Source organism: Morchella importuna, assembly GCF_003444635.1.
Source record: "Morchella importuna strain M04M26 chromosome Unknown Morimp01GS007, whole genome shotgun sequence".
NCBI lineage: Eukaryota > Fungi > Ascomycota > Pezizomycetes > Pezizales > Morchellaceae > Morchella > Morchella importuna.
This window is the reverse complement of record NW_025763404.1, coordinates 538973-565277: the sequence shown is the minus strand read 5'-3', so window position 1 is coordinate 565277 and position 26305 is coordinate 538973. Positions and strand designations below refer to the sequence as shown.

The window sequence follows — 26305 nt, the reverse complement described above, 5'->3', positions numbered from 1 at the left end:
TCACTCGCGGGGATGATCCGTTGGTAATGACTTCCGATGATGGTGCCCGTACTATGGGCCATGCCCGAGTATAGTTTTGAAGGCTTAGGAGAGCACAGAACGTTTGGAGTTATTTGTATCATTCATATAAATGTATGGCTAGAGGCTAACTATAACATAAAGTGATACTCAATCTTCTTCTCTCAAAACACTATAAAAAGATACGCGTACAGCGATCAACCCAAACCCCCCACTATCAATATCTCCGACGTGGCTTATTCTTTTCCAAACCCAACTGGAAAAAACCTTTATCATCAATCTCCATCCCCCTCTGTCTAGCGGAAGCAACCGACTTTTCCATCGTTATAGCTTGAAGCTTGGTCGTGGTCTTGTTGAGCTGCTGTTGCATGTTGACCTTGGCACTGTCATAGTTGGGTTCCGCTTTGAGCTCCTCGGTCTCAGGGGCTACTTCTATCTTGGTACGCTGTTGACACGGGTTATCAGTGGATGTGGAATTGGCACTACTGACCTTCTTGAGGGAAATTTCCTTGTCGGATTGGGTCGGTGCTGTCATGATCATCCTGATGCCAGTTGTACCCTTCGGCTTCATCGGCATATCTACTGCTGGGGCCACCTTCACCATGGTGGTTTCAAGTACCTTCTTGCGGAGGGGAATGACAGGTCGCTTTGTGAGCATCATTACCTCCATATTAGCTTGGATATTCTCGTCCTCGTCCTCGTCATCGTTATCGTCATCAGGTTCAACACATCTTTTGTTGCTGGTCTTTTCAGTAACTTGGAGTGCGAAAATGAAAGGAAACGTGTTTATGACGGAGTCAAGGGACTTTTGAGGGATATCGAGCTCCGTTCCATCGATAGTGGTTGAAGACAGATTAGCGGTGCTAAAGATAGGGTGTGGAATCACGGCCTGGGAAATTTGATGTTCTTGTGTTGATTGTGTTGTATCCTCTAGCGGCGCCGCTGGGGGTGACTGCTCGATATCAAACTCGGAAACCGACTGCTTAATGGTTATCTGGCGGCTAGGTTCCTGCGTTGTGGCCAACGAAATAGGCTGATCAACAGGCAAATAGGGAATAATGGTTCCTTGAAACAACTCCACAGAAGTAGAGGGTTCTGAAATATTTTTTTCTGTCGGTTTTTGAGAGGTCCGTCCAATCTCTACCTGGGGGACAAAGGTTTGTTGTGCCAAATCCACTGGTTGTGCCAACTCAACTGGAGTAGACTGCTGCTCGGTCACCAACTGGGAGTTAAAAACCTCCTGCGATATGGCCATTGGAGACTTCTCGGTATAGGATTGGGGGGCAAAGGCTTCCTGGGTTGGTCTTAATAATAATAGAGCGGCATTCTCGATACTCAGTTCAGGATGAATAGTTTCCTGGTACGATACTTGCTCGGTAGTTAACTGGGAGACAAGGATACTAGATTCTGGGGATACTGGAGTGAATTGCTCAATGGAACGTGATGCGGTAAGGCTTGTATCCAACTGAGGAATAAATTTCTCCTGCGGCATCTCGAATTGAAATTCATTGTCGGCCCCGTTCTGTTGACCTTCGAATTCGTTATTCGCTGGGATAGCTACGGTAGCTTCTGGTACCATTTGAGTCTGGTTAAGTAAGCTCTCATCGATGCTTGCTGCCAGTATTTCCTGTCGAAATAGGTCATTTTCGCTGAACTCGAGTTGGTCAATTTCCACCCCATCGACAGTCGGGATATGCTCAGAAGACATCACTTCAGTCATTATATGATCCGCAACATCCGTTTGGCCATTCGCATCCATGTTTGCGAGTTGGCAAACATTCATCTGGTCTTCAGATAATAGTTCGCCCTGATCAAGTATCTCGTTGAAGATAGCCTCTATGTCTATATTCTCATCACATCGATAGTTTAGATCAAAGTCTGCATCAAACGGTCGAGTAGTCTCTTCCATATCGTTTGAGAGCTCTAGGACCTCGTTAGGCGCGGCAGTAGGCTCCAGGTCGTTATAAGAGACGACTCCGAGGGAACTATCGTCAAAGTTCTTTAGAAATTCTAAGATATCATCTCCACCAGTCTGCCAATCATGGGCCGTGAGCAACTTTGCTATCCCCAGAGCTTGGCTAGAGGAAGATTCTAGTGGACCTTGAGTATCCATGTCTTCTATAATATTGCCCCCCAATTCGATGTTAATCCTCATCATCTTACCAATAGGAACAGCCTCATCTGCGGTCAGTTCAACTGCAGGGGCGATTATCTCTGTGCATTCCTGGATTTTCTGAGGTTCGAGAGCTCCCTGAATAGCAGATGTGATGGTAATCTGGGGGACTTCAGGACCAGTAGGAGAAACTTCCTCAGGAATTTGAGGCTCTTCCTGCACCTGGGATGAATCTTCGGGCTGAAGGTTCGGCTCAGGCGCACTTTGCGAGAGCAGTTCCTCTAGTTCCTGGACGAGATAATCACATTCCCCGAAGTAAACCTCATCTTGTTTTTTCAATTGATCGTGCCCGACGATTGATGGAATCGTACCCTCAGTTGAAGATACAACCTCGAGTTCAATTAGGGCCGTTAGAGGTTCATCAGCAGGAGTTGGCGACCCGACGGTTGATGGAATCATAACCTCAGCTGAAGATGCACCCTCGAGTTTGATTGGGGCTGTCGAAAGTTCATCAACAAGAGTTGGTGACTCGATCCCAGATGCCTCAAGCTCATTGAGCTCTGGAATGCTCTCACTTTCCAGAACTTTGGGTGGCAGAATTTCAAGCTCCTCGAACTCTTTGGTTTCAGAGACTACAAAGGCTGGTACCACAACCGTCTCTACAGATTGGATCCCTGCTTTGGTTGGTCCCTGATTGATTACCTGGGTTGTATCCGTCGATACAGTCTCATCGACCTGAGATTCTTCGGCTCCATCAGGAATAAGCAGGGGGACAGTAGACTCGGTGACCTTGGTGGATTCAGGCTGTCCGTTCTCTGCTAACCACGCTTTTATCTTGTCTGCTCTTGTCTCCGGGATCCTGGGCGTTGCTACCGCCCTAGTCTTGACCACTTTGGTTTCACTTGGGACGACCGGCGGAAAAAGCTTCTCGAGCCCCCAAACCTCTTTGACATCATTGACAACAGGAGTTGGTGCTGTAATCTTGGGGGTCTCTTTTATTTCTTCACCGGAAACTGGCGCCACAGCCTCTGTAGACGGTTTTGGTGACGCTTGGCTTGTCTCGATCTCCTTAAATTTTTCCTGCTGAGTGTTCTTGTAATCAGGCTTTTCAATAGACTCAACAGTGAACTGGGAAGTTTTAACAGGTGCTTGAGAGATCATTTCGGAAGTCTTATCATCCTTGGTTAGGATTTCGAATTTCAAGGTAGGGGATACAGCCTTCTTCTACTCATATCACTATGCGTAAGTAAGGGATCCCCAAAAATCTAACGCATGAGTATTTTTATTTGATGAACGTGAATTACTTACCAATTCTCCCATTTGGTACTCCTTTTCAACGGATGCAGAGCTAACTTTCGAATCTATGGGTAAACATTTTTTTACACCTTTCATGACACCTTTTGGACTTTTCCACTCGATTGTTGATCCCAATCGGAGACTCGGCTTAGTCTCAACAGCGTGAGCTTTTATTTCCTCATTTCTCACAATTTCTGAGCACTTCTATGCAAATTATTAGGTTTGCTCAAACACTCGCCTCATAGTTCAATTTAATGATTGGCTTACTAGTTCTCCTCTACGTATCATTTTCGTGAATCTCTCGATAGCAAACCGGGTGTTTCTGATAAATGTAGCATCACCCTCTATGCTTGCCTAATCAAAGGTTAGTTTGGTTCAACATGTGATTTCAATGCATTCCCTCCACTCACCAAATATTTATAAAGAATTTTCAGTTCCGCACAGGATAGTAAACTTTCATCATCATTTTTGTACCTATTCGGAAGCGCTGAATTAAGCTAGTAAAACGTCAGTTTTATTCAAGAGGATAATCTAGAGACGGGAAAACTTACATTAAGCTCATCATCACTTAAGATTTCCTCATATAGAACGAGCTGATTCTCTTCGTTACGCGTGTCTTCGCCGCTGGACTGGCTCTCGCTGACTGATTGCTTTTTCAAATTCTTTTTCTCCTTTCGAGCCTTATTTTTCCGCTGCTTTTTAAGCCTTTTAGCCTCTGCTGCAGACGCTGTCTTTTCTGCTGCAGCTGCTGTCTTTTCCTCGAGCTCGGCCTTTGCCTTGTCCTCTGATTTCCAGCGCCCAATTATTGGGCTGAGGACACTCGGCACAAGCACCGGTGATTGAGGAATCAAAAGGGGCGCTGCCTCCCTTGGTACAACTCTAGAAACAGCCCCAGGAGTAACTTCAAGAGCAGCCCGAGGTCCATCTTCTTGGTTGATTATTTTAACTTGGTTGATTATTCTGACGTTTTCATCAAATTGATCCTCAGCAGGTTTTGCGGTATCAAAGAGCATGGTAAGAGAGATGAGAAATGTGAAAAATGAGATTATGCTCAATTTGATAGATTCCCATAGTGAAATTTGGTTTTCTTTGATAATGAGACCGACAAAAACCACGAGGATGATGAAGAGGGGGAAGATGGCTTTTTTGGAGAGGGTGACTGAGAAACCCATAGTGACGGATTCTTTAACTCAGGAGAGGAAACACTTGTGGTGGGGACGTTTAAAGTGTTTGGTTCAAAGGAAGTAATTAAAAGAAGTAAAAGATTTTTCCGGAAAATCTAGGTTGAATTTAGATTGTGGGGAAGTTTAAAGGGCCTGGCCCAAAGGAAGTAATTGAAGAAGGTAAAGATTTTCCAGAAAATCTATGATGAATTTAGATGGAGGGGGTTGGTTGATGATGAGAAGTGGTGCGAGAAGATGGGAAGGAGAGGGAAGATAAGGAAAGTGTGAAGGTGGTAAGGATGGGAGGGGTAGAAGAAGGGAAGAGGTGATGTTGGGCTGGTAGGTGGAAGCTGCAACGGTTGACAAGTTGTCGTGTGTGAGAGAAAGGTGCGCATTCACAAAACAGTGAAGATGAAACAATCCCACTTGTGGCCCCCCTTCTTTTTCACACGGAAACCTTTCTATAGTACTACATGCACCTCCAGGCCTACACTAGTACTACACCCATTCACTAAGTGTTTTTTCTCACGGTACTACGTCACAGCAACACAAACTTATAGCAAACAATCGCTATTCTGAAAAACAAACTAATTCATTCACGATCCGCCATTTAATTAGCACTTCGTTGATAGGCCCGTGTGTGTGATTCGATTCGAATTCTCCATTCAGATCGAGTGCCAAGATCATCGAGTGATGGGTCATGTCCCAGGCGCACTTATAAACAACGACACAGCAACCTCATCAAGTTTGATGCCAGCGTTGTGCTGGGATAGATAAACTTGTTTTTTTGACGGTCTATGACGCAATGGTCTGTTCGATAAACTTCGCACAAAAGTTTGACTGCATGCCACGCATGGTGGCTGATGGCTGTAATGTCCGTTCTCGGCGGGATACATCCGCTTCGCCCATTTTAGCTGCTTCATCTCTTCTTTTTCTTCTTCTTCTTCTTTGCCTTTTTACCCCTTCTTCTTCCTCTTCCTCGTCTTCTCCTTCTTCTCCTACATTTATGTAACAGGGGTCGACTACAGACCTGTTCTACATATCACGCTTCTAGCTAGTAAGTAACTCTGGGCCGCCCTGACACTCAACCTCTCAAGATGGCCATCCACCGGCCCTCCGCCGCCTGCACTTTAAGACAGCGGGAACGAGATGGCCTGTTTTCCTTGGCGTTGAGAATGGGGGGGTGGGTCGGCGGCGCCATCAAACATTTCCTCGTGGAAGCCCGTTGTCACCATTTCAGCAACGACTTGTCCTACATGGAAAGCCACCCCCCCCCCAGGATGTGCGCGTGCAGGGCCGGCCGGCATAGCGAGTGTCATCCGAGTCTTAACCTCACTCTGTAGGCTCACATCTCCCAAGTTTGTACGTAAGGGGGGGAGGGGGAGGGGGGCCAAACGAGGCTAAGGCTGTATTCGCTTCTAGCTCCCAATACCGCGTTCTGAAAATCTCTCTAAAATGTTGAAACATGCCGTCCCTGGCACCCATGGCCATCGAGTGATCTATGGTGATCCACACCCCCCCCCCCCCCCGGGGCGGGGCATTTACCGCAACTCAAGCCCGCGACGCATCTCTCCTTCCTCTATCCCAACACACAACGGGGGCTCCATAGTGGCTATGGTGCAAAGCGTTGTGGTGATGTATTTATAGTTGGTATTTGTGGAGGCGGGATCGGGGCTGGGCTCTGGTAGTGAACGCGCTGGTGGGGGGGGCGGGCAACAGAATCAAGACCGGCGCGAGAGCTAGTGGCATGGCGTGCGTGTGTAAAAAAGGGAAGTTTGTTGTTCTTATATTCACATCTAGACGCAAGAGCGGGAGGGGAGGAGCATATCTACCTATCTGCATCGCATATCTACCTACCCGCATCCTCAGCCTAACACGCCCCGGCCCGGGTAGTTGCCAGTTACCGTTCAGCCCGGGTTTACCCCCCCAAAATCGGCCTGACCTGACATCGGCAATCGTACTCTACCTCCTACATGTAGAGTACAGTGCTGCAAGATTTGTGTGCGTAGTCTTCTTTGTCTTGAGGCTCTGTGTTTTTTTTTTTTTTTTCCCCCCCCGCGGTTTTGGTTTCCATAAACGTACATATACGTAAAAAAAGCGAAAGGGGGCGGTGTTAATTGATCAGCGCCCGGATCGGATTCTGATTCGGCCCGACGATGACGATGACGGATCGGGTTTTGGAAATGGTGCGCGCTCTCGCTGACTGCATATTGTATTGTAGAGTAATGAGTTGTCCGTGGTGGAGCTGAGGAAAGGGGGGTTTTTTTTTTTTTGCGTGTCTCTTTTTTTTTTCTTCGCTGCGCGTGGCATATTAGGCGGTAGTAAGGGAAGGGGATCGTCTCGCACGTGATCGAGTGATATGGCGTGATGGGGCGGTGGTTTCACGGCTGTTGCGATCATTGCCTGTGCGGTGTTTCGGTTTTCTAGAGTTTTATTTCGGTGCATTTACTTAAAGATGTTGTTTGTACGTGCTAAGCTCATAATTTATTAAGACTACCTACTCTCTACCTACTCTATACCTACTTTCTACCTATTAATAAAAGAGCATTTACCGCCAACTACCACTTGCCCCTGTTTATGTATACTTCGGCCTCCTCCTGCCCACATCTCTCCTCACGGGTCTCGCCACGGGCGCCAAAAACCCGTCCCTCGCAATCCCTTCATACCGCTCCTCGCTCCCCTCGCTCCCCTCCTCCCCTCCACTCCCACTCCCACTCCCTTCCCCCTTCCCCTTCCCCCCGCCACTGCCACTGCCGCTCCCCCCTCCGCCTCCACCCTAGCACCAACCCACTCCTCCCCGCCCCTCCGATCCTTCAGATGATCATCCCTCCCAACGTTCCTCCACCCCATCGTCTCTCCAAACAGTCCCCCACACCGCCCCGCCGTCCGCTGCACAACCCCACCCTCAAACCCCGTCAGCGCCGCAACCCCAACAACATTACTCCAATCCCGCAGCCGCAGCCGCGTCATCCGCTTCTTCGCCCACTGCCGCGCAATCGGTGACGGCGCCCGCTTCCGCTTCCGCACGGGCTGCGAGTCTGCCTCTTCTGCTTCCTCGGCTTCGGCTTCGGCTTCATCTTCGGTGTCGGTCATGGGCGTGACGGCCCTGCGCCGCTCCCTTGCTGCCTCCGCAGAGGAAACGGTCTCTTTCCGCCGTACTTGCTGGCGCTTGTGGGGGCGACGCGGTGCGCGTGCGGCGGCGGCGGTGGCGGTGGCGGTGGCGGTGGCCGCATCTTCGGCGACAAGCGCCTTGGTGTACGAGCGCTCGTGGTGAAGCCCCACAAGCAGCTTATCCAAGCGGCTGATGACGCTGCGCACCACGGGCCGTAGCAGGTGGTTGCTCACGTCCTCGTCCAGCACGGGAATCAGCGCGCCTGCTGCCTCCCCGCGCGCCAGCAGCTTCTCCTTCCCCGCGCGGAGGAACGCGGCCGTGAGGACCTCCTCGAGCATGTGACTTGGTGCCGCCTCTGCCGCTGCAGTCGGGGCAGAGTAGGTGGACGGGTCGATGTGCGAGCGCCGCGGCTGCGACTTGAGTGTGTGGGGCTCGTGCTCGTAGCCGCGCGGGACGTGGTCTGCCGGGTGTGGCCAGGAGGTCCAGCTGTTGGTGATGAAGCGCTTTGAGCGCGGGAGCAGAGCGTCGGACGCGAGCTGCGTGGGCGAGTAGGCGCGGTTCTCGCGGCGCTCGGGCTCAGTCTCGGAGGTGGAGGTGGAGGTGTTGGAGGGGGTGGGGAGCGGCGCGGCGAGGTTGTACCGCTTTATGAGGTGCGCGGAGTAGAGGTGCGCGGAGAGGGAGGAGTTGTGCGCGCGGTCGAGGGCCGCGATGACGCCGTAGAAGGGCTGCACGGTGCGGCGCGTGTCGTGGTGTGTGCCCCAGCGGTAGGAGGAGTCCGGGTCGCTGTCGGAGTCGGAGTCGTCGGGGTCGTGGTCTGCGCGGGCATTTTGGGCGTCTTGGGGGAGGTCTTCTTCTCCGTCTTCTTCGTCGGAGGGAGCTTCGTCGTCGTCGTCGGAGGGGGGGGGCTGGTCGGATTCGGACCCGGGGTCAGAAACGCTGAGGTCTGAGGGCTGGTGCTCGGGGAGTTCTTGGTCTTCGTTGTCGGAGGAGGGCACGTTGAAGATGGAGCGGCGGGCGGACATGGTTTTTTTGAAGCTGCGGGCGGTGGGAGAAAAAGATGTTTTTTGAGGGTGCCAAGAAGGCGGTGGGGGTGGGTGCGTTGCGTTGCGTTGCCGTTTTGGGATTTTAGTAGAGTGCTAGTTGGATTGAGGGTCCAATCATCTCCGGGAATTGGGTATTTTGAGGGGTTTTGTAGATGGCTGCTGTGCGAGCTTTATCAATTGACTCTGTAGATAGTTGTTGTCTAAGCTTGATCAATTGAGTTGGTAGGTATTGAGAAGGAGTTTATTTGAGGTCAATCCGTACAGTCGTTTATCGCGTGAGGACGAGCTGGTGTAGACGAAAGGGATTGTTGGATAAATAAGAGACGATGGGAAAGATCGTTTTGGTAGCTTAATTTAATACTGGGAATTCTGGTTTGTCTGCCTCTAGTGTGGACCGTCTTCCCCCGTGGATGACTTCAGACTTTCGTGGTGATAGAAATATTGCGTTGATAGAAGATCAATATAATGATCATGAATGCTTCTACTAAAAAAGAGACCAAAGTGCTGATGTCCCTTCGAGAGTATAAGTATTCATGTACCTATACGTATGCCAGATGATAAAGATCAGACCCAGGTCTAGTATCTGGTCGTTATGCTACTCTCGTGAGAGCAGCTCGGGGGTGAGTTCGTGAAAGTCCTGGTGTAGATATCTAATATATATCGATGTACTCTGTACGTAACATGACTAGATAACTGGTAGTCCCGTTCCTAGAACTTTTGTCGTTCTTCGTCAGCACAGTTTGAGTACGAGATTGATAGCTGAATGAAAAGAGCTATGAGCTATGGGTTCTCTATGTCGTTAATGTCGTCCCCAATATCCATCCAGATAGCCAGGATAGAAGGGAGCCTCAGTCACGCTGTTTAAACTTGCTGCAGTGTGAGATAGGAGCAAGATTCGCTGGGTCGTAGTATACGTACAAGACAACAGTTCGACTTTCTCAATTGAAAGACGGAACAGACGACGCTAGGACTTGATAGCAGCAGTACATGTAGGTCCCATCTACCCTCCATGACTACATGTACCCGCTGCCCAAATCTTGCTGCAGATGCATAAATGTAAGGCTGCAGCTGGTAAAGTCTCCACTAATTTCCCAGGTATACGTATATGTCGTCGACACGGCACAGAGGACAGCACAAAAAAAGTGGCACATTGACTGCTTCCCTTTCCTAATAACACGTTTCCCACTTTCCCGTCCCTCACTCTGTCCCTCTTATTCCTTCTCGTAATTTTCCTTACACCTCCTCATCCTCTTCATAGTCCTCCTCCATCCATCCATCTCGTAATTTTTCTGCTGGAAAGACATCTTCCATCTCACCCAAGTTTTTCCTGTCATAAATCTAAATAACTATGGCTCCTCCATCTCCTCAATTCTCTGCTCATCCAGAGAATGAAATTCTCTGTTCTTCCCCTCCTCCACTTTTAACAATCTCTAATCAATTTCCATCTGCTTCATCCCCACGCTTTAGAGATTCATCTTTGAAAGATATCCCAACTGCTTCAAGAATCTCATCAGATAATGTTTCTGCTCCTGATATGGATAATTCTCTGGTTCAACTACCTAGGATGCGTCCCCCTCCAGTTACTGCTGAGGAAACTCCTGTTAGACCTTCTACCTCTGAGTCCAATGATGAAGACGGATTCAGTATCATTACACCTGATCAATACAGTGGTTAGTTTACTCTCCCTCAGTATTTTTTTATTTCCTTTCTTTTTTTCTTCCTTTTTTTTGATGATAGAAATAATTATAATTAAACTAATATTATTTATATGAAAAGGATATGTTGATGATGGCTCTGGCTACACAATCAGGAGCTTGATGGACATTGTTGAGGACTCATTTAGACCATCACTCGACGGCCATCGATACTCCCCCGAAGCCTCAGAGTTCGAGGCTAATCATCAAGATGATGAAGATGACGAAGCTCTTCTTTCTTCGCCGATTCTGAGCCAGATTAGTGATCTCACTTCCACTGATCTCGCTGCGTCTTTTTTTATTACTCCTATCGATGGTGATGATGAACCGCCAATTCCGCGGACTCATCCTCTCAAAGATGAGTTTTGGAAGGATTTTAGAAGGAGTGCTCAGCTTGTACCTGTGCTAAACTATGCTCCGCAGGATAATATCGAAGAGGGTTCCTGTGAGGGCTTTAGAAGCAATTCTGTACTTAAGCCTGCTTTTCAGCGTTCTCCCCCACCAGAAATGGTTGAAGATGAGTATGGCGAGGCTAGTACCATTACTCAGACCACGGTACTTGGGACTAAAGAGGATGCTGCTTCAGCATTTGCTATTGATGGTAGTGGCGAGCACAAGTCGAGAGCTTCCACTGTTGAATATGCATCCGAATCTGAGTCCGAATCTGGGTCTTCTTCTAAAGCTCATTCAGAGTTTGAAGATCAATCTATTCAAGAAACTCAGAATACCGATAATGCCACTCAGTCAAAAGAAACACCACCTCTTCCACCTCATTTGAGGGTGAAGCCTGGACAACCCTCTGCACGCCCCACTTCTGAGTCGGGGGAGTCCGGCGTGAGTTCCAAGTCAATTGAAAGCGCCAGTGAAATTGACAGAGAAGCCTCAATCCGGGATCTGATCGATTCCATCTATATCGATGAGATTGCTCTACTCGCAACCGTTCTATATTCGGTATATGCGAAGATCCCCGAACATCGGGTGGATTGTTCCGTGGACCCAAACCCCAGAATCGGCTCGAAAAACTTGTTATATACGGTCAAGTTGTCTGGCAATGCGCGCTTTGGTGAGGTTATACCAGCCAAATGGCTCGTTAGGATTCCCCTTTCCGCTAGAAACTTTAGCGCGATAGATAGATATTGGCTCGAGTCTGATATTAAGGCAATGACCTTCATCAAAGAGAAGACTGATATCCCAGTTCCGTACATTTATTCGTATGACTTGTACGAAGATAACTGTCTCAGAGTTCCATTCGTCTTCATGGACTGTATGAAGGGCGGTAAGGTAGATGACCTTTGGGGTGCCTGGAACGACGAGGAAAAAATGCGTTGTCTTTCTCAATGTGCTGAGCATATGCTCAAATTAAGGAAGTTTCCTTTTGACAGGATTGGAGTTATCGCTGTCGATTACGTACAGGAAAGGCTTGTAATCAATGGTAAACCGCATCAACTCAATGGTGGAGGGGCCGTCATCACCGGACCCTTTACCTCTAGTAAATCGTACCTAGAGGATATCTGGGTAAGAAGTATTAAGCAGGTGCGAGGCAGCACCGAGACTGAGGAGGTCAAGGCCAAGAATCTTCTTGTTTTACTGAAACTCCTAACTGGAGCCCTTGTCGAGCCTGTCACAGAAATGTTCTATCTTTCTCCACCTGAGCTTGGAGGTGGAAATGTTCTTGTCGACTTTGAAGGAAACATCACTGGGTTCGTAGGCTGGGAGGAGATTGGCATTCTTCCCAAGGGTATGGGCTATGCTAGATATCCAGAATGGATTACCGAAGATTGGATCCCTTTGATGAAAAAAAAACCTATTTCGGGTGAATCTCTCAATAATTCAAGACGTTTCAGGCCGGTAGAGACTTCTTCGGCCAATGGAAACGCGCCTCACTTTATTTCCAGGGGAAATCTTGATCGGCTCCGCAACTTTGTCTACCTTGAGTATCAAGATCCTCCAGCTTATTTCTCGGGCGAGCAAACCTATTCATCAGAGGAAGTCGGTGATGGTGCTGCTGATCCTAGAGATGAATCAACTACGAAATCCACTGATGATAAAGCCATCCCGAATCTGGTTGGCGGAGTTTCTGATCCATCTGAAGCTTCTGGTCCGTCTGGGGAGACTACTCCTAATAATACTAGTGTCGAATATAACGGTGCTTCCCTCGAGTATGAGAAGTGGAAATATAGGAAGACGGAGAACGGAGGTAACAGACGTTATGAAGGCATGGGATACCGTAAGCGTGGATACACAACACGTCAGCATAATCACAATCGTCAAAGTTTCGACGAAGCTACCGAGCTGGAAAAAGCTACAACCAGTGAAGAGAAAGCCAAGGTCCATACAGTATCTAAGTGGAATTCGTTATCTGGCCAACTTGAAAACGAGGAGGCCCACCAGAGGGCGGACCGAAACAAGAAATGGCACTCCAAGGAAGAGTCAGAGAAAAAAGAAGCAATCGAGCAAGCTAGTGTCATGCCACCGATGGTTGAAACCTTTAAGAAGGTTATCGTAGGTCCAGACCAGACGAGGAAACTCGTTGAGGTTACCAAGACTTACAGGGGCGAGCAGGCCGTGACCTTTTCCGACGAGATGGCCCGCTACCGGGCCATGTACGATGACTTTGTCTTGGAACTATCCCCTGAAGATTTGCAAGCTACAAAATCATCACTCATATCTACAGCTCTTTATGTAGCCCTGAAAAACGATTCCATTAGACCACATATCGTCCCGAAGTTGGCCAAGGAAGTCTTTGGAAATAGTGTTGGTCCTAATATCTTGACTATGGTTGGAAACAGCCCATGGGCACAAAGACTACTAGCGAAACCCGACGACCACAGCTTTGCCAGCGGAAACCCCGAACCTGACGATACAAAGCCGCAAGCGGGAATGACAATTCGTATTTCCTATGTTAAGCTGGCAGCAACGCTTATGATTGTAGCCATCTTTTCCCTGGCCTCTTGGGTGAGTGTCTTTCCTCAAGGTTTTCATTAGGTAAACATCGTAACTAATCATTCGAGTAGGTGTTTGGTTTGAAAAACCTCAACCCTGACAAGCATACTGAATTGGAAAAATTTCTCTTGTTCACATTGGGTTTGTCCCTCATGATGATCGCATCCCTATTTCTGACCTTATTCTGTTGGCTCTTCTCTGAGGAATTGGAGAGGGATTATGAAGAAGAAGAAGAGGAGGAAGAATAGGGGTGAGATGAGCTAGTCACGTCTCGTAAGTTGGTTTCAAGTCCAACTTCTATCTGCTACTTTTCTTTTCATTTCATTGCAATCTATTTCTTTCTTGGCACAATATCATTCACACTCTTTGAACGTTTTTTCTTTTTTTCTTCTTTTTTACTTGGCTAGAACATACTACTGCGATACCATTCCTAGCTTTCAAAGTTTCTTTTCTTTTTTCTTTCTATATCACTGCTTGTTTTTCAGTTGGGGGCGGCTATGTGGGATATCGCTTTCATATCACTAGTTCTTTTTTAGGCGGGGTCGTTTCTTGTGTGAGTCAGTTGCTTGGGGGGAGATTTGTCGAGTGATTTTTCATGTTTGACGCAGCAATCATTTTTTTCAAGCTAGTCATGTACTCAGCTACGTATACAAGATAAGGGATAGGGGGGGGGGCAATGATGCAAATGGGCGGAAAGGGAAAGGACTGCGAAAGTAACACGGGGGAAAATTAGTACGGAGGAAAAGGAAATAAGGTGCAAAAGGCATTCACGGAGGGGAAAAAAAATCGGTGTGAAGGGGAATATGGGTATAAAGCTAGGAAATCAAAAAAAGATTCTCCCCTTCGTCTGTTTTACCAATGTAGGTGTGATAGCGCGATGATGTTCAGGTAGTTGGTTCGACTGTGAGCTTTATCCATCGCGAGGTCTTCGTAGTGAAGTTTATATGCCCACTAAACACATAGTAAGAGCTCTCTTTACAACCTACATGTACTTACCCCCTGCAGCAAGTCCGCTAAAGCATATATAGCTAAGAGAGTGAAATAATACTGTCCAATCACTTTTGAAACCTCTCTGGATACTTATTGCAATGTCCAATCTACTTACAAAGTAAATTATCGATGATATCCACATATCCAAACTCGAGTGTGGTTCTTTGTCCAGTATGTATTATGTTTTGTCTTATACGCTGTCTATATATCGGGTCGTCATCGGTGATTGGGATGTCCCAAATACTGGAAGTCTAGTCTTTCAGTTAACCCATCCATCAATGGGGCAAGACGCGTCCATGTATAGAATGGCCCATACGCTGCAATTACAATGGATGGGTCAGCAAATACAAAAAGTTACATGTATGTACTGTTAATATTACATGATAGCACCTCAGTTCGAACAGCTAAGCCCCCCTTACAGAACTCACGGGCACTATACTATGGCCTTGACATCTCTCCCAGAAGAAAGAAAACGAAAGGAAAAAAATATTGAATGTGATCCGGACTGAGATTCGAACTCATACTTCTCCGAGTTCTAACGTTTTTACATGTTATTACTGAGAGCGTGCGCCATTACACTGCCAGGACTCGTAGTGCTTTGTACTTCAATTGAGCGGTATATAACCAAAGTAAACAGTGAATATATGCTTAATCATTCCAGCAAAAACTTGCGATAACAGTACACTCACCCACGAGGTGAAAGCAGATCCTGTCTCATAGCAGTCAAGGATTTGAGGCCAATAAAAGAGTTAGGTTATGGACGCCAAGGACAAGTTACTGCAAACTGAACCATCAGACAGGATCCGCCGTCAGTAGGTGAGCGACTGTACCTTCTATCGGGGTAATCTCTCTATAACGGTAGCACTTCTCGGTCCTTTTTTGCCTGGCGTTCAGCACCAGCACCTCTTATATAAGGGTAATCTCTCTATAACGGTACCAAATTCCGGTCCCGAGCGTACCGTTATAACAAGCTTTCGCTGTAATTAAACGGAAAAGGTCTAAAATGACACACTTTGGTTGTTTTTGCCAGCAGAACTATAACAATAGTTCGTTAACGAGTACGTACATGTACTCCTAGCAGTGCCGATCAAAAGGCCCTCTAGTTCAGAATTTTAGTAACAGTCCGCCAACAGGTTCTTCTAAAAGAGCCCGAAGTTTTGAACTGTGTCATTTTTGCATTATGTGTTATTCCACATCAAGCGTACCGGAAAGTGTGTCATTTTAGACCTTTTTCTGTCAATTAAAACATGTCCGACAAGTACATACATGTAATTATTTTGGAAACCGTCCGCAGGCAACCCAAAGGCTGGTCACGTCCCATTGACCGGCGGCGGCCCGATAGGCAGGGTTTGCGAATGGGACAGTACAGAAGTCCCGGAAGAACAAATCAACCAATGATATAATTAGACAAGACGCCTTAATAATAGAAACAAATGACGGGGAAAAACCAGGAGAGAAGACCCCTCTCAACCCTTCGAACAGAGCCCAAAGATCAATAGGAGACTTTACCCCCCACCCCCCCAAGGGAGATTGAGCACAGGACGAAAGGATGGTGGGTTAGGGGTGGTTTACACAGAGAGCCTCCTCATGGCCCAAGAGCCGGTAGGGGAGCAGGAGGTAGTGCCGGGGGCCGGGGGGAGGAGAGAGAGGGGCGTGCTTGCGCTCGAGTTTCTACCACTGCAGGGGGGATGTGATGTGATCGGATGGAAGAAACTCGGGCACTGGCCAGAGTCTACTTCTTCATAAGGAGAAAACAAAGGGAGGGAATACGTGATAATAATCCTCTTTCCAATGAGGGAGGGAAAACAAAGCATACCTAGGGGAGGGTGGGAGAAAAAAAGGAAGGGGAAGGGGAAATTCGGCGAGAAATAAAAGTGGAGGTATAGGTGAAAGCTTCGTCATCAATATCGGGTACTTGCATGTAATCAGGATACAAAAACAGCTCTCTTAGCGGGGGGTTGGTGCGGCGTTCTTACACCGCACTACCTAGGTTTCTTGGCGCGCCCACATCGAATATATCGTGTGTAAATTACACGCATTCGCCGTATTGATGGCGCCCAGGGAGTCTTGTATATATATACCACTTGTAGTGAAAAGTAAAGATTTTCTTTCCTGGCACTGGCCTGACGCTTCAGTCTTGTTTATCAGGCTTCAACTGACCATCTCCCAGTCGAACATACAGACACTAGGCAAACCCCGCTGCACCTGCTCGGTGCGGTTTATTGTCCCACCAATGTCTTGGGCCGCGCAAGCGAGCCTTTCCGCGTACGTACGTACCATCGAACATTTCTTTTGATGATCTTCGACTTCAGTGTTTCGTATGCGACAAACATCGTAGGACTACATGCTCGTACGTTGTCTCCCTAGTAATAATGGATAGTCAATGGCCCATCACATAGGTACCCGTGCAACTGAGTTATCCCTCCAGATACCACTAACTCTTCTCTCACAAGTTACATACCTCCCTACATCGACCCCCCATCCCATCCCATCCCATCCCATCCCATCTCATCCCCTTTAAATTTCTATTCCTGTCATGATATACCCCACAAGCAAGTGCAGCTCAGGTAGGTAGGTACTTAGGTCAGTTACTCCAACAACACACCCCTGCAAGCTATGTAGTAATACCCAAGGAACAGAATTCTGGAACACCACAAGCCTTTTTAGTGTACCAGGATCTCTGGAGACCGGGGGGGGTGAAACACGATTGTAGTAGCTTAGCGCCCTATTTCGATCCGGACTGTGACGGATTCCAAACGGTGCTGTGGGTAACCTTAAACATGACGGAGGCGCTTAGTGTGAGAAGATCTAGAGGTCCATGTAGGTATGTAGGTGGTTGAGTTGCAAGCCCATCCATCCCATCGCGATTGCAGATGGATGCGATGAATAAGTGAGAACATGGCGGCCAGTAGAGTGCGGTTTATTTACATAACGCAAGCGCAGTTAATTATTTTCGTACGTAGGCGTCTATGTGGTTAGTTAGTACTCTAGGACTCAGTCGTGTAGGTAATACATGTAGTCTGGTTCCAAATACTTAAACGCTCTCGTTATTGTGGTACTCCTAGCTTCACGACGGTACCAGAGGGTGTGTTCTTCCAATCCCCCCCCCGGGCCTTTCTATGGAGGATTGTTCTAGAGTTACACTTGCACACACAAAAAAAACGGCCTGCATTGAAGTGCAAGCCAACTGCATAGATCATGTATCTACCCGCCTTGGGCATATTCGATCAGAAGCATGTTTCTTCTTCCTAGTCCCCCTGAGATCAGCGTGTGTATTGGTGATGTTGGAATACTGTTTCGTCCATCATCCCCTAGCTAGATCCGTATGGCTGGCAGTTTCCCTCTTCACGCCAGATCAGATAATTCTATAGAGGACCCTTTGGCAGCTATAAGTCGTACTCATTGCCTCTCGCTGTTCTGCTTTTCTGTTCAGTATTCCAACATTCTCATTCTCCTCAGTCATCCTCCCCCCCTTACCTTGTAAAACCTGTTTCTTTGTTCCTCGAGACTTTACTTTTTTTTCTCTTTACATAAAATCACCTCACCTCATTAATTCATCCTACTTACAAACAGCGCCAGTCGCCTTTTGTTTGCTTCATTCCCTCATATATTTCTATTCCCAAAAAAACCCAGTTAGTTGCACTCATCTAATATCACCACCACCCCTCCCTCCCCACTACTCAACTCCTCCAGACAAAAAAATGCGTTTCTCCCTCCTCGCCGCCGCCGCCGCCACCCTCCTCGGGCTCACCACCGCCCAAAGCGGCACCGCTACCTCCTCCGCCGCCGCCCCCTCCGGCTCCGTGAAAGCACATGTAGTGATGGCCAGCAACATCAACGGGTCCCTCACCTTCTCCCCCGAGACCATAACCGCCGCCGTCGGCGAGCTTGTGCAGTTCCACTTCTACCCAAGGAACCACAGTCTTGCGCAGTCGACGTTCGACAACCCATGCCAGCCCATGCCGCAGACCAATGGAACCGCCGGCTTCTGGTCGGGCTTCATGCCCGTTACTTCTGAGAGCACCACTGTATGTTTCCTCCCTCACTCGTGTGGTAGCTGTATAGTATAATAAGCCCCCCGACTAACATATCCTTTCTAGATGCCGGTGTTCTCGGTGGTGGTGAAGGATACGGCGCCAATGTGGTTCTACTGCGCGACGGGAAAGCACTGTCAGGCCGGGATGGCCGGCGTGATCAACCCGCCCGCAAACCCGGCGAGGACGATCGAGGCGTACAAAGCTGCTGCTGCGCTGGTTGCCCAGGCCGGTGTTCCTAACACTGCTGGTGGTACCGGAGGAAGCACTACTGGTGGATCCACGCCCACTACGGGTGATGGTGCGTCCCCTACTAATGGCTCGGCCAGTGCCTCGGGCACCGGTGCTAATGCGGCGAATGGGCTCGTGGTGTCGTATTGGTACTCGGCGATGGGTATGGCGGTGGGTGCGTTGGTGGTTGCGGTGGCTTTCTAGGCGGTGGGTTCGGGTTCTTCTTGTATTGGGTTGGGTTGTTTCTCGTTCCTTTCTGTTTCTTTGGGTTCTGGGTTTGTTCTTGCGGGATGTTCCTCCTTTTTTTTCTTTTTTCTTTTCTTTCCATACTCTTTCTGTTTGGTTTATCGTCAATGGGGCAATGCACAAAAGATACATATTTCATATAACTTCATGTGATCAGTTGGTCAGTTAGTGGCTAGTTTGGGAGCAAGTGGTGGGATGTAGCTACTCACTTATTATGGAACAGCTCAAGTAGCTACATACCATGACCTTTAATACTATACTAGACCGAGACGCTGGTCGGATCGGTTGAATCGATCCCACCCTGTCCATTATTCGTAATTTTCATGGCACGGTATAGGTTGTGGCATGACTTGGCACCGTCTGGCTAAACTTTTTCATAACTTCTCTGATTAATATGGCTTTCAATTGACTCAATTGAGTATGTTGATCCACATGTGCCACCCAACTCTTTTGACGTGCGTGACGTCCCAAACGGCGGCCAGGAATTAGACGGCTGGTGCTCATTCTAGATGCCTAAAATCCAGGTGATGGAATATTGGTCGAACTGATAGAGCGGTGATGTAAGTGGTGTGAATATTGCCTACAGCCCCAATTGTGCATGTGGAGAGTGTTAATGACCGGCTCTACCATCTGCATTCATCCTTTTGAAACCAAACGACCAACAAGCTAGGCAAGCCTATCCTGAAGTTTCAACTCTTCCTACTGAATGTCGGTGAACAGTAGCTATAGAGGATATGCACGAGACTGCCATTAAACCATTATGTAAACTTTAACGTCCTCGGGATGTGCACAGTTGGCCTCTAGCTCTGGCGGTGCGCCACCACCGACCTCGCTCGAGAACGTCAATCTGTTTGGGAGCGCGTGCCGGTTTATAGTCATCTCTATACTTACTTGTAGCTGGTGGAGTGTGGTTGTGGGGTTAACGTTCCGGAAGCACATGCATGCACATAACTCACCGGCAGAGGGGCATTAGACTTCGATCCCATTCCCACATGTAATTAAGAAATCACAACACCCAGCAGCAGAGCTTCCATACGCGTGATTAGGTTAGGTCGAGGATCTGTAGCTTCCTGTCCAAAAGCACTCGGTCTCTGCAGGGGTTTGAATGGATAGTTTTCTCCATTCTCCGTCATCGATATCAATGGGGGCAGACAGTAAGAAACATTGTAGAGCTTGATCAATTCCAGTCAATACATCTGGAACGAGGACTGTCTGTCGGACTGTATGCACGATAGATCATACGTATCTTGTGTGTATTTCCCTATACTACGGGTAAGCCAGATGGATCACCTGGGTTCTCAAGACCTTCACGTGTGGAGTGAGATGGGACTACATGCAGCCAGACCGGAGTATGTATACCCAAAGTATACGTAGAGTAGTAGAGTACATGTCTATATTGCGTGGAGTAGGCCAACCCCGCCCACCCGCCCCTCCTCCCCACACAACTACATACTCCGCAAACCCAGCCTGTTCTGCCCCCAGATCAGAGATTGATCAATATCATAACTGACAGAGAGTCACAGCATATCACTCGCACCCTCCGCCCTGCCCCTCGTTAGCGCGGAACATGCCGGCGCTGTGTTTCTGCGGGCGAATCACATGCTGGCGGCGACGTGTCTCCACTGTGAAACCGCGGTGAGACAACTGTTAACAGCAACAGCACAAGCTTTCTTTGGACGAGATAAGGATCGGCAGGACACAGCCAGATTCGCTCTTTGCATGCCTGAGAAGAAAACCCCGTTAAGGCTGATTGATACAAGGACCACACAGCTCAGATAACTCTCTCATCCTTACTCTTTCTGCTGCTCATACTCCCATACTCATCATCATCGTCATCATCATCATCATCATCATCATCATCATCATCACTGCTTTCATCACTACTTTCAGCACCATCATCACTACTACCATCACCATTCTCGCTGCCAGTCATCGAAATGCCAAACGGTTTCTCAGCTACCTCACAGGGTATCAACTATCCTGCAGCCATTGAGGCTCCAGTAACGCCGTACACCAATCCTCCAGACACAAACCCCGTACTAGCAGGATTTCCATTACGGCTATTGAGTGAAGCGTAAACAAATGCCTGCTCCCTTCATGGTCCATATGACCATTTCTAACAGCTACAAAACAGAGTTGCAAACATCACACCTCTCCAATCACTCCTCTGGAGCAACGCAGGCTTCGGCTCCCTACGCTCTCTTGAAGCCACTGGGATCCTTGATCCCTACCCGCCCCGCTTCGACCCCACCGTGATCCCTCACAGTGCCCCTATAGCGCCCACCTCTGTCCCGCACCTTCCCAAGGAGAATCCAGCCTTTCACTGCGCCAGCGAGTACATAGATGCCTACAGAGAGAAAAAGCTCACTCCCACCGCCGTCACCACCAAAGTTACCAGCCTCCTCGCTTCTCCCCAACACTCGGCATGTATTATCACGCCCATGACCCCTTCCGCTTCACTCAGCGACCGCCGCTATGCCAACAACGCCGAAGCCCCGAGAATGAAGCTTGACGGTGTCCCGATCCTTGTCAAGGACGAGCTCGCTGTCGCCGGCACTCCCAAGACCCTCGGCCTCACTTTCGCGGAGATGTCGCGCCGCGGCACAAGTAAGCTCGACGACGGAGAGACATCATGGTGCGTGCAGAAGCTGATTGACGCCGGCGCGCTCGTTGTCGGGAAAACCAACATGCACGAGATTGGCTTCGATACGACGAACAACAACCCGAACCATGGGACTCCGCGAAACCCCTACAATCCCAACTACTATACCGGCGGGAGCTCCGGCGGGAGCGCCTACGCCGTTGCGGCAGGTCTGGTTCCTATTGCGGTTGGCGCGGACGGCGGGGGCTCCATCAGGCTCCCTGCGGGCTACTGCGGCGTCTACGGGCTGAAGCCAACTCATGGGCGGATCTCACAGGCACCAACGCGATCAATTGCGCCGTCCAACGGTGTCATCGGGCCCATCGCCGCAACAATGGACGACCTCGAGCGTGCCTACGAGATCATGGCGCAACCCGATCCCAGCAACGCATCCTCCCGCCTGTTCCCACCCCCGCAATGGAACCCCTCGGACAGCAAGAAGCGCCTCATCGGTGTCTACAAGCCCTGGCTCGAAGACTGCAGCCCCGACGTCCACGCCGCGACCCAAGCGGCGATCCAGCACCTACAGACCAGCGCCGGCTACGAAGTAATCGACATCGAGCTGCCGCTCCTCTCCGAAGGCCGCAAAGCGCACGCACTCACAATCATGACCGAGATTGGCCAGGGTTTCTGCAAAGGCGACACGCACGGGCTCACGCCCGCCAATAAGGTCGTCGTCGCCATCTCCGGGCAGACGCCGGCGCGCGACTTTGTCCTCGCGCAGCGGGTGCGGGCGCTGCTGATGTCGCATCTGGCGTGGCTGTGGGAGAAGTATGGTGACACGCTGGTCATTGTGAGTCCTGTGACGCCAACGGCAGGAGCGAAGATTGGTGCGGATGGACATGTGCAAAAGGGAGGTGCGGGGGTGAGCGATACGAACGCGAGTTTGAAGAGCATGCAGTGAGTTTTTTGCCCCACCCTACCCCCTTAATAGTAGTAGTAGTAGCATGGCTAATTGGTGCAAGATATGTGTTCCTGGCAAACTTCACAGGCACGCCGAGTATTTCCATGCCGGTCGGGTACTCTGCAGACGGGGTGCCAATCGGTATGATGGGGCTTGCGGCGTGGGGCGCGGAGGAGACGCTCCTCAGTCTGGGAAGGGCGTGTGAGCACTACCTTGAGAACGAGGTGGGGAGACGGAGGCCTGCGGGCGAGGGGTGCTGGGCGGATGTGCTGGGGGGCGAGACAATGTGATGTGATGTGATTTGGGGGGGGGGGGGGGTAAGTAGGGTTTGATTTTTGATTTTTGTTTATTTTTTTCTGTTTTTGGTTTCGGAGAAGCTTATACCTGTAAACTAAACCTTAATAACACTTAACCATACACACATGACTGGTCGCGTGTGGATGGGGCATGCATTGATCTTTGATTTTTACCACGGGTATGTTTGAAGGTTGTGTGTGTATATAACGGGCTCGAGTATACATACAGGTACGTATGTGCGATCACCGATTGGCTCCGGCCGCACTTATATACCTGCTATACATGGAAAACAAGCAAAGAAAAAGGAACGGGTGCAGCCTCTCCCGTCTCTATCCCCGTCCCCTGTGCAGCTGCACTCAGGCCAGTACGGGTACGGTTGTCCGGTTGGAGTTGGATTGGGCTGGGTTGGGTTGGGTTGGCAACTATCATGAGATATATTGTATTATAGACCTCCCTCCTGATATCAGCCACCAGCTGAGAAACGCGTGCACACTCCACTCCACGCATGCTGCTATCCATTCGGGGTTTCAGAGAGTGGGAGAGTGGGAGGAGTGTCTCAGTGGACACCACTTGGTGTGTATTAGGGATTGGGAATATAGGGAGATATATTGGGGAGGGAGGGATATTGTGGTGTGCGGGTGCGGGTGCGTCATGGGGTATCACTCGTTGGTCTTTTTTCGACCGGGGTTCGTTGGTTTGGTTTGGTTTAGGGTATTGGCTACTCATGACGAATGCATACAAGGCTGAGTTAAGTAGATACGTAGTAATGACGGAGAAGGGTCTGAGGGTGCTCGACGTCACTTCACTTTGTTTCTCACCCCCCCCCCGGTCCAAAAGTGCTGTTCTCCGCTTTTGAGACAGACACTCAGGCACCACCACCATGGCCACCACCACTACCACCGTGTTTTGTCTTAGACAGCAGTGCAGTGGTAGCTCTGGCTAATTACTACTTGTGCAGTATACTGAGTAATATACATGTATGTATGTAGAGTATGTAGTCTTGCACTGTGCACTGTAAGGATATGTCATGGTTCAGAGTGGTGGATTTTGATTAGTAGGAACATAGCCTTGGAGTGGGTTGACGCTGTAGATAGATATAGAAGATGTACTAGTAGTTTAGAGGAGTGGTTTTTATAGGTATATACATGTACAGTCAGATCTCCCTATAAGGACACGACTTCACGGTCCTTGTTGAGCACAAATTGACCCTTGCTATAAGGGTACACGCCCCTATATATTCTTATAGATGATACTCTTATCTCTTAAGTTATCTGGCATGCTAACCCCCTTTATAATAGAGGAATTAAATTTTTTATGTGAGATCTACTATTTGATAAGAGGATCTATTAGTAAAGTCACATAAAATTTGCTTTTTTGAGAGAGAGAGAGAGAGGGTCAGCATTTTTTGCCAGCTTAAGGGATAGCGAGGGACTGCTGTGTTCTTATGTGACCCCATATATCATTATATATTATATACCAACGGGACGGTTTTTTGACTTTAGTGTGGGGTTGGTTGGTGCCTTAAGGTTCGACGACTAAATAAGGTTTCCTATCCTCGAGCGAGCGCGTGCCTGCGCCATCCAGCCAATTTCCAACCACAACTTCGCACGAGGAGGGCTCGTTTCATTTGTCGCTTATGCTTAAATTTAAGACACAGGCTCTCTTTCATTTACCAGGCCAAGCCAGAACTCAAACCGGTACGTCATCTCTTCGCACACGGACCACCCTCCCGGGTCCGCCTGAGGCGGAGAGGAAACCCAGGACAAAAAACAAACAGAGTTCTGAATAGAGTGAGACTCGAACTCACGCGGGTTGCCCCACTAGCACCTGAAGCTAGCGCCTTAACCGCTCGGCCATCTATCCATGCTCATGGTAATCGCGGGAATTGTTTACCGCGCCCTGGTCACGTTTTATCACTCGATACGTGTTTAGGTTAATGGTTTTGTTAACGGGAAAGTTTTGAGAAGACCGCAGAAACAACGCTGAATCTTTGTTCTGAGATATAGGATGCGTGACCTGGACTGTTTAAGGAATTTTGAAGGTTATGATATTTCATTGGTAGGTCAATGACCAGAGTCACAGCTGCAGCTGTGCACTACGTCTAGATCCAAACCCAGAGCTTGGATCTCTAGGGAGCCGGGAAGATCTCTCTGATTAGATCGTATCCGAATATTTGTAGAGTTGTAAAATATTTTTTCAGGGCTAGGGATCTACCTACATCATATCAGCCATGCCGCATATGTGTTAGAATAAATGTTTCCCTTAACTACCCTCGGCGAGTCCATCCGCGCACGTTCAAAAACCCATAGCTCTAGAGCGCTCGAGCTTCATCGTACGATCCGGTCCTACCTAGAACATGATTAGAACATGTCAAGTTGTGCACGGATTACTGATGGAACCCCCCCCCCCCCCGCCGCCCCGCTTCCCACCTCTCCTCTATCGATATGCGGGATTTCAAGCCGTCTTATCCAAATAACCCTAACCCACGACGGTACAATCGGGTCACAGGTAGTCCATCTACGGGGGGCGATCAGGCCCAATATAACCTGCATATCCTCCCCCCAAACCTACTGTAGGCTTGTTTGTTACGCAGGGCCCCCCCCCCCCAGTTTCGGTCGTTCCTGAAATCGCAACAGTATGTGGCGGTATGCGGTCGACGAAGAAAAAAATTGCATGCATATCAACCGGATGGTAGGTACATATGTACCATGTTCGCCCACAGGAAAAAAATTCCTCCTCAAACCGTCACGTCACGGTCCAATGAACGATCTTCACGCCCCCCGGCTGTGAGATTAGATTGGCGAAGCCGTGGGCTTCTGAGAGAGATCAGTCTCAGATCTGGGGCTATCGATTCGAAAATGGCATCATTCAGCAGGAAAGAAGCAGGACCAAAGCACTGAAATGCCCAACAACCTGGTACCCTACTGATTACGGGCTCTGTTGCTATCCAGGTTCTCGGAATTCCTTGGTAGGTTTCTTCTGTATGTACCGGATGATCTACTCTATCAGAATCGAAGGTTCCCCCAATTGAGCCCATAGCGGCATGGATTGCGCATAGCATATTGGGGGTTCCCTCCCCCCCCCCTTCAGTTGATAACAAATCATTCTATATAGCAGGTCAAGTTTAGTGGGGTGAAGCAAAGGAGGGGAAATATTCCTTACACCGAGGTTTCCTTATAGCCAGACACGACGCTCTATTTGGTCAGGTTTTGTCTTGCAGCGATCTGTTTCGCCAGATAGGGTCTGGCGGAGAATTAATAGTCCGGCAAATATGGATGGGCGCTTTGTACTAAGATAACATCGATGCTTTCCCTTATCTGAGCCCTTTTCACAATGGATCGTGAAAATTGATTGCTATCGCGAAATCATGCAAAACATCCGTTGTCACGGACAAGGATTGGAACGCATGAGCACGTGATCGCCCGGTTCTCATGTGCCATCACTCGGATCCAGATAGCCAAACGATTCTCCACAAGGGGAGTTTCGTCGGTGAAGATTATCGTCATGCCCTCGGGGGTACCTGGGTGTGAGAAAACAACGTAGAGTACGAGGGCTGACATATTTCCTGGATAAATTGAAA

At 48.9% G+C, this 26305-nt stretch overlaps 5 protein-coding genes across 5 annotated transcripts; 3 read left to right on the top strand and 2 right to left on the bottom strand.

The window, feature by feature from the left end:
- Positions 1 to 235: 235 nt before the first annotated feature.
- On the bottom strand, positions 236 to 4440 carry LAJ45_03340 (uncharacterized protein; the record flags this gene model as incomplete). Its single annotated transcript, XM_046112927.1, has 5 exons — positions 236 to 3355; positions 3440 to 3631; positions 3695 to 3781; positions 3838 to 3924; positions 3979 to 4440. The coding sequence occupies 5 exons, from the start codon at positions 4438 to 4440 to the stop codon at positions 236 to 238; spliced, it is 3948 nt and encodes a 1315-aa protein (XP_045973804.1).
- Positions 4441 to 7203: 2763 nt separating this feature from the next.
- On the bottom strand, positions 7204 to 8724 carry LAJ45_03339 (uncharacterized protein; the record flags this gene model as incomplete). The annotated part of the gene is made up of 1 exon (XM_046112926.1): positions 7204 to 8724. One exon carries the CDS (start codon positions 8722 to 8724, stop codon positions 7204 to 7206), a length of 1521 nt encoding a protein of 506 aa, XP_045973803.1.
- Positions 8725 to 10093: 1369 nt separating this feature from the next.
- Positions 10094 to 13630, top strand: LAJ45_03338 (uncharacterized protein; the record flags this gene model as incomplete). The annotated part of the gene is made up of 3 exons (XM_046112925.1): positions 10094 to 10415; positions 10522 to 13394; positions 13454 to 13630. The coding sequence occupies 3 exons, from the start codon at positions 10094 to 10096 to the stop codon at positions 13628 to 13630; spliced, it is 3372 nt and encodes a 1123-aa protein (XP_045973802.1).
- A 4443-nt stretch (positions 13631 to 18073) lies between these two features.
- LAJ45_03337 (uncharacterized protein) lies at positions 18074 to 18841 on the top strand (the record flags this gene model as incomplete). Its single annotated transcript, XM_046112924.1, has 2 exons — positions 18074 to 18400; positions 18473 to 18841. 2 exons carry the CDS (start codon positions 18074 to 18076, stop codon positions 18839 to 18841), a joined length of 696 nt encoding a protein of 231 aa, XP_045973801.1.
- Positions 18842 to 20820: 1979 nt separating this feature from the next.
- Positions 20821 to 22718, top strand: LAJ45_03336 (uncharacterized protein; the record flags this gene model as incomplete). Its single annotated transcript, XM_046112923.1, has 3 exons — positions 20821 to 20957; positions 21018 to 22424; positions 22490 to 22718. The coding sequence occupies 3 exons, from the start codon at positions 20821 to 20823 to the stop codon at positions 22716 to 22718; spliced, it is 1773 nt and encodes a 590-aa protein (XP_045973800.1).
- Positions 22719 to 26305: the final 3587 nt, after the last annotated feature.